This window comes from Alosa alosa, chromosome 5 (assembly GCF_017589495.1).
Source record: "Alosa alosa isolate M-15738 ecotype Scorff River chromosome 5, AALO_Geno_1.1, whole genome shotgun sequence".
NCBI lineage: Eukaryota > Metazoa > Chordata > Actinopteri > Clupeiformes > Clupeidae > Alosa > Alosa alosa.
Window position 1 is genome coordinate 10,424,768 of NC_063193.1, and position 7,500 is coordinate 10,432,267.

At 46.3% G+C, this 7,500-nt stretch overlaps 1 protein-coding gene across 1 annotated transcript in view; it reads left to right on the forward strand.

Annotated features, from left to right (window-relative positions):
- Window positions 1-7,500, forward strand: part of fras1 (Fraser extracellular matrix complex subunit 1) — a 120,502-nt gene that overhangs the window by 69,036 nt on the left and 43,966 nt on the right. Inside the window, exons 22-28 of the mRNA XM_048243413.1 lie at window positions 594-740; window positions 967-1,113; window positions 3,016-3,156; window positions 3,836-3,976; window positions 4,457-4,597; window positions 5,891-6,026; window positions 6,064-6,165. Coding sequence (XP_048099370.1) covers window positions 594-740; window positions 967-1,113; window positions 3,016-3,156; window positions 3,836-3,976; window positions 4,457-4,597; window positions 5,891-6,026; window positions 6,064-6,165 — 955 coding nt within the window. The remainder of the gene's footprint in view (window positions 1-593; window positions 741-966; window positions 1,114-3,015; window positions 3,157-3,835; window positions 3,977-4,456; window positions 4,598-5,890; window positions 6,027-6,063; window positions 6,166-7,500) is intronic.

Consider the following 7,500-nt stretch of genomic DNA (forward strand, 5'->3'; position numbering starts at 1 on the left):
GTGTGTCTGTGTGTGTGTGTGTGTGTGTGTGTGTGTGTGTGTGTGTGCATCCTGAAGGTTGTAGACCTACACTCTCTCAGGGCGAGTCACGGGACATAATTTGCAACCCTCTTTGGATTCCTCTGGACCCTAGAGCCCCATTATGCATGTCTGTATCAAGCCCAGTCTCTGTTTTAGTGGGCTGCATATTTAACCACCTCCACTCTTTTACAGCCCTCTGGATTAGTGGGAAAAGGCCAATGCATTTGTTTTATTAGTCATTAGTGTCATTAATAAGTCATTTTTACAAGATGAATAGATTCATTATTAAGACTTTTCCCCCCACATTCTGGTCTGTTATTAGGGATATTTCTGAAAGTCAGTGGCATGTTAAGCATCTAACTAATGTCCCATCTAATTTGTATTACTAGTATATGTGCAGAGTATCAACCCTCTATACCCTCTGCAGATCTGTAGACGTAAGAGCGCTAATTCAGCCACGATTGCCTATGGTCACTCATGAATCAAAATCAGTCATAGGCTGCGTGTTAATTTTCTGTTATTATTTATTTATGTATTTATTTATTTATTCATTTATTTATTCATTTACCCAGAATGCCATCCGTCCTGTGAGAGCTGCCAAGGTGAGGGCCCTCTGGCCTGCACTTCCTGTGTGGCCCCTGGCCTGCTGCTGCCCACAGCCCTGTGTGGGTCCCGCTGCCCCACCGGCTACTACGCAGACGGGGAGCGCGTGTGTCGAGGTGGGTGCCCAAGGCTTTATCGCTAACTTGCTGATCAGATCGCAGCACATACAAGAGACTGATGATATGTGATTGCAATAACTGATGTTAATATTAAAATCATGATAAAACCAGATAAAATCAAGTGTTGCCACAGATGTTGCTGACAGATTTTGAAGTAATATCATGTGTGTGTGTGTGTGTGTTGTGTGTGTGTGTGTGTGTGTGTGTGTATGTGGCGTTGTAGCGTGTGACAGCCAGTGCCTGACATGCGAGACGGCGGGAGTGTGTACCTCCTGTCGGGACCCGGCCAAAGTGCTCCTGTTTGGAGAGTGTCAGTACGAGAGCTGTGCTCACCAGTACTACCTCAACACCACCACCCGCACCTGCCGAGGTACAAACACCCCCCTCTGCAGTTCACACCACCTTCCACCACACCATTCAAACTCCTTAGTATTTAGCTACTTACCATTTCACTCTAAGTCTTAAGTAAGTAAGCTGTTTGACGACAGCAACACCTGTGAGCTTGTGAGACTAACCTCAATCATCTTCAGGCTGGACTGAATCGATATATATTCACCTTTTCGCCCTCTTCATACTTTCCTACTGAGCCCAAATGTCATCATCTTCTGTTGGAGTTTATTCCTACTGTAGCACATTCTAGCCTGCTGGATATGTGACATCAGGGTGTCTCTGTGTGAGAGCTAAAGTGTTAATCAATTTTGTATCTCTACCTAATAATTTCACAGTGTGGTCTCTGGGATTTAACAGAGCTCTTGTGAGTGTTAATTTGACTTGAGGACTAGCAGCTTAGCAAGGTAATCAGCAAGCGTGAGACACGTGAGGATAGAATTACAAATGTTCCTCAGGGGTAGCTGCAAAAAGAGCAGAATTGGAAAGTTGAGCTCCTGTAGCGTTGTCTCTAGCACAGGGGGTACTGTAATATTTTTTGATGGCAGTGCCTCAGTGTCGGCCGCGCGGACCGAATGAGCCTTCGCCAGACCCCGGCGTGAAACTTCATCAGCGCTTTTGATTTTATGGGCTTTCCCTCTCACCCATAAATGTCCCCCAGTCGCCCCGCCAGTCATAAAATTCATATACCGCCGAAAAATATGGACGAGGTCCCATAGAATATATAGTGGCATTATGGCCGAGATTTCTTACCCCATAACTTTGCACATAGTGTGGCAGTATATTCTCCTTTCTGACAGACAGGTATATAACCCGGTGCTGTTTAGTGGTTGTGGTTTGTGTGTGTGTGGGTGGGTGTGTGTGGGTGCTGGGTGAATCTGGAATGTTTCATTAGTGTAATGTGACTGTGTTAAAAACTTGTGCCCATTTAACCCAGGTGAAGGGTAACGTTAGAGTCTGACACTTCTTCTATCCTAACCTGACTTCAGGTTCCTAATACTAAAAAGAGGATTTGATAAGATTTTGTTTACTTTTTTGTGGCGTTTCACAAGAAAAATCTTCTCAGAGGGAGTGAAAAGCATTTCACAGGCTTATTGCGGATTAAGGAAAGGAATGACCAGGGCAGCGTAGAGACCAGAGGAGATACCCCGTGGCTTCCCAGCATCCCTCTGGGCAGAGCACCAGGCTGACCTTCGACCCCTGCTCTCTGTCCTGCCCTGACAAGTTCAGAGCGTACCAGGGGAAAACTTAGCAGCAGTAAAGGCACAGAGTGAAGAGTGAGTCGGTCACCTAAGGTGGACAGACAGGACAGCCACATGGGAAGGATATGTGACATCATTGGGGTTTGTCCCCAAATATACAAACTCGTCCAGACATAGAACTTACCGGTAATATGGGGCCATTGTGTGAGGGAGAGGGGAGAGGGAGAGAGGGAGAGAGAGAGAGAGAGAGAGAGAGAGAGAGAGAGAGAGAGAGAGAGAGAGAGAAAAGAGACAGAGAGAGAGAGAGAGAGAGAGAGAGAGAGAGAGAAAAAATTCTGGATGTTTTTTAAAAAAAAAAACTTAAAAAGAGAATTAGCACATTCTAAAAGTGAGTTGCACATGGCATGGTGAGAATGTTAGAACTAAACTCTGAATATTAACACATTTCAGTGATTCAGTGTGAACGTGATTTTTCTTCCCTCTCTTGCTCGCACTTGCACCCTCTCTTGCTTTCTCACGTCTCCTCACTCCCTTCTCTCTTAATCATTCCTCTCACAAGCTGTTTCACTCCATCATCACCATTCATCATTCATTTGTTCCATCACTCTCTCTCTCCTTCTCCACCCCCCTCTCTCTCTCTCTCTCTCTGTGTTTCTCTCTCTCTCTCCCCTCTCTCCCTGTAGAGTGTGATTGGAGCTGTAACGCGTGCCGTGGGCCCCTGCACACCGACTGCCTGCAGTGCATGGAGGGCTACGTGCTACAGGACGGTGTCTGCGCTCAGGGCTGCTCCGCCGGCTTCTACCAGGACGGAGAGCGCTGCCTCGGTCGGTACCTCCCAAACCCCCCCCCCCGGCCCGGCGCACCACCTCCACTATTATTAATCACATTTCCCTCACGCTCGGCTTGTGCGCCAGGCCGACCCAGGCTCATTAAGCCCGCCGAGTTGCATTGCCCATCACTCACTTCTCCGAGCTTGGCACGGCGCTCGGAATGCCAGGCTGCTTTCAGCAGGGCTGCACTCCCCGGGCAGGCTGCTCCCTTCTCGGCTAGGTCACGGCAGGGAGGAGTCGCTCTGTGTAAAGTCTCATTAGGGCTGACCAAGCGAGCTATAAAGAAATCACGCAGTAAATGAATACTGACAGTGTATGGCTTTATTTAATATTCTGCTCAGGTCAATGTCATGATTTATCATCATAATATGATGTTTTTTTGGTGAAAAATACTGTCTCCTAGTACTTAGTGTGAATGAGGATTAATGAAAGTTTTAATGAAAGTTTAATGCTGTTAAAGTAAAGTCAACTGTAGTAGTTTTACTACACCCTCTCTTTGCCTTAGTGCTTAATTACTCTATAACAAAATTAAATTCTCAGGCCAGACACAGACACCACACTGTTAGCTAGCTTGTGCCTTCCATAATGCTGTTTAATGTACCCAGAGCCGTCTATTATTCACATCAGAGGTGTCAGATCAGAGGGTAACCATGTTGGTGCTGTGGGTTTCCAGGGTGCGATGACCGCTGTGAGAAGTGCCAGGGCCCCGGCCAGTGCCAGCGCTGCCAGTCGCCCTATGCCAGCCTGCAGGGACAGTGTGTGCGGGAGTGTGGCAGTCGCCACTATCTGGACTCGGCTCTGCAGCAGTGTGCTGGTGAGATGACCGTCCACGTCCGTCTTTTTTCTGTAGTCAATTAACTCTTGACCTTTTAGCTCTTTATTTTAGCTCTTTATTTTAGGTCATTTGATCCTACTTTTATCTCTCACTTCCTCTCCTCTGCCCTCTTTCTGTCCATCCGCTTTCTTGTTCCTGTCACCCTCCATCTTGGCACCTTCTAATCGTTGCCCTCCACCAATCTCCTCTCTGCTCCCCCCCCCTTTTTTCCCCCTGTCCTCTATTCCTTTTGGTGTGAGTTGAAAGCTCCCGAGCTGTGGAAAAATCATCTCCCGATGACGCACAAAAAATCTGGGCAGCCCTGGGGGACATGTTTGGTAGTGATCAAAATGGGGGCCTCTCTCTCTCTCTCTCTCTCTCTCTCTCTCTCTCTCTCCCATCTTATCAAGAGCAGAAACTCCCTCACTCTCCTCCCCTCTCCTCTCTCACTCTCCTCTCCTCTCCTCCTCTCCTCTTCAGCGTGCTCGGCGGGCTGCGTGCGGTGTGAGGGGGAGAGCTGGTGCAGCGTCTGTGAGGAGAACCTCTTCCTGAAAGACGGCCTCTGCATGCCCGACTGTGGCCATGGCTACTACGCCGACTGGGAAGGCCGCGTCTGCCAAGGTAACCGAAGTGAAGGGGGCACCTTGGGACAAGGGCATGATGCGTGTGTGTGTGTGTGCGCGCGCCTTGTCGTATTTTGTCTCTGAGCACACAATCCTGAAAGAGCCCCACTGGCATCCATTATGGATGAGAATAATTTATTGAAATATGCTCTATGTTAAATATTAAGTGCTTCAGGCAGAAGACACATGTATGTATGTACTTCAAGTTATTGAAGCAGCTATGCCTACTGTACCAGAAATACAACACTGGCTTAGTAATTGACCTAAGCTTCCTCCGCAATCCCAGAGCAGGACAACTGCAAAATGAATCACTTTGTTACAAGCATTTGATCAGCCGATGAGAGAATTACAATAGACATCCCTCAATGCATACCCTTTTGAAATATTAATATCAGTGACTGTGTTGGGGTGAAGATACATAATGTTTGTTCAATGTTTCGATCAATATTGTCATATTTCCAGGTAAAACCACTAAGTCTGCTGCTAAAATAGGTTTGCCCTGAATAGAACTTCTGCTCAAGTAAGAAGTTTAGCCATTCACATCCGCTAGATAGTTTACAACATTTGTTTTCTCAGTACAGATTATTTCAAGTTATTTCTCCACTGCTGGCTGATTTATCAAACGAGTGCTTTCTCTTCGTCCTCTGCAATTTACAGGTAGTTTGGTAGAGAGCAGTTTGAATAAATCATGTGTAGGGTAAGAGATGCTAACCGATTCGATGACACAGAAACATATCAGCTAGGGTTTACCAGACATAAGCAGCTTTATGACTGACAGTTGATGAAACTGCTTTGGCCTTTTAGGATAGGTATAATTAACTTGCAATAGTTGACTGAACCCACACATTTGTTAGTGTAATTAAAATCAGGGCAATTTAAAATGTTTTATTGGCAAGGCAACGATTGGTCTACCTTATAGATTACCAAGGTAATTACAAGTAAAACAGATTTAATGATTAAGACAAAACAAATAGAAGCTGGCCAACAATCCAGCACTAAGTGTGGCCACTGTTGTTTTAGACTAATGCTGTTGCTTTCGATACACACCACATCACCATGATGTAGTTGACATGCTGTTTGAATAAGTGCAACAGTTTTACCCATCACTCTCTTATGCTCTCTTTCCCCCTTCTCCCTCTTTCAACTGTTTGATTTTTCTCTCTCTCTTTTACTCGCTGTGGTAAAGAATGCCACAGGAAGTCACTGTCCTGTTGCCAACACTCTGTATCTCTGTGTATCGCCCTCGATCGATCTGTTCATCTGACCTCTGCTCGTGTCTGTCTGCCTGCAGCCAACACCCACGCTCCCGTGCTGCACGTGAACGGCTCTCTGCTGGTGCCCGCCGGCGGGGTGCGTCCACTGGGCACTTGGCTGCTGCGGGCCGAGGACGCTGACAGCCCGGCAGAGAACCTGCTGCTGCAGCTCTTGTAGCCGCCCGTAACGGCCTGTTAAGTGCCTCTGCAGCCGGACGGTTGGCGGTGAGCATCTGGTAATCGACCAGACCTTCAGCCTGGCCGAGCTGCGCGCCGGTGCCATCCGCTTCAGCCACTCCACCGACAAGCCCCTGTGAGTGGACAATCTCTCTCAATATCACTAAGTCCCTGTGAGTGGACAATCTCACCAAGGGCCCGTCCCAATACCTTCCCTACCCTTAAAATCAACCCTCAAAATATAGCCAGGACTGATGCAGGCTTAAAACGAAGTGGGAGATAAAATTACCCAGGATACTGTCGCGAATGTCAGTGAGGCGCCAAATTTTTCATATATTTTTCGCAAATAAGCATATTAAAATTTGAAATATGTTGGAATATGTTAGTTTGATGCACATCTGATGGACTGTTGAGTTTTGAACACTAATGTCTCAATGGCAATCTGGACGATGTTCATGATATCTGCTGAGTGCTTTGAGAGAGTCTGCCCATCAAATAACGTTATATATCTGATCTGGGTAGTTTTAAGTCAATATTTAGGATGTATTTCATGGCGTTCACATGAACCACGAATATCTTTGTTAATTAACCAGACATAGATAAACCAGCACAGCCCACACAACAATGACCGGGAGCTGGGCATGTTCCTGAATGAAAATAGTAGCAGGCTACTACGGTGACACGCCGGGCCATGTGTGGACGTGGTGAGCACGTTAAACACGCTTAATTTGCATATAGTGGTGTCCCAATTCATAGGGAAAGATCTTCACCCCCCACTTCACCCCCCACTTCCCTTGTCAAGGGGGCTTTAATGTTGAGGGCAATCAAAACCAAGTGGACGTTTTAAGGGGGGAGAAATGGGACGGGCCCCAAGTCTCCATGTCTCAATATTCTTCAATATCACTCAGCATCACTCAGTATCATTCAGCTTCAGCATACTCATTGTCTCTGTGTCTCTCAATATTCTTGAATATCACTTGAATGTCACTATTCTTCAGCGACACTCAAGACCACACAACCTCTTTCTCTCAGAGAAAAAAGAGAGTGTTTGTCTCCCAGTATCACTCTGTGTATTTTTTCCAATATAATTCGGTTTCTGTAGATGTCTATATGAATGAGTGTTATTTGATGACATGTAATGTTCCCCAGTGTCTCTGCGCATTGCTCAGCTCTATCTATATCACACACACACACACACACACACACACACACACACACACACACACACACACACACACACACACACACACACACACACGCGCACACACACGCACACACACACACACACACACACACTGGCACTCACTGTTAGTCAGCACTTCAGAAAGATGTTCTCTATCTTCACACAGAGGCGACCAGTAACAGCATGATTCTGTGTAGAAACTAGGGCTGTCAATCGATTAAAAAAATTAATCAAATTAATTACATACTCTGTGATTAATTAATCTAAATTAATCGCATATATCATTTT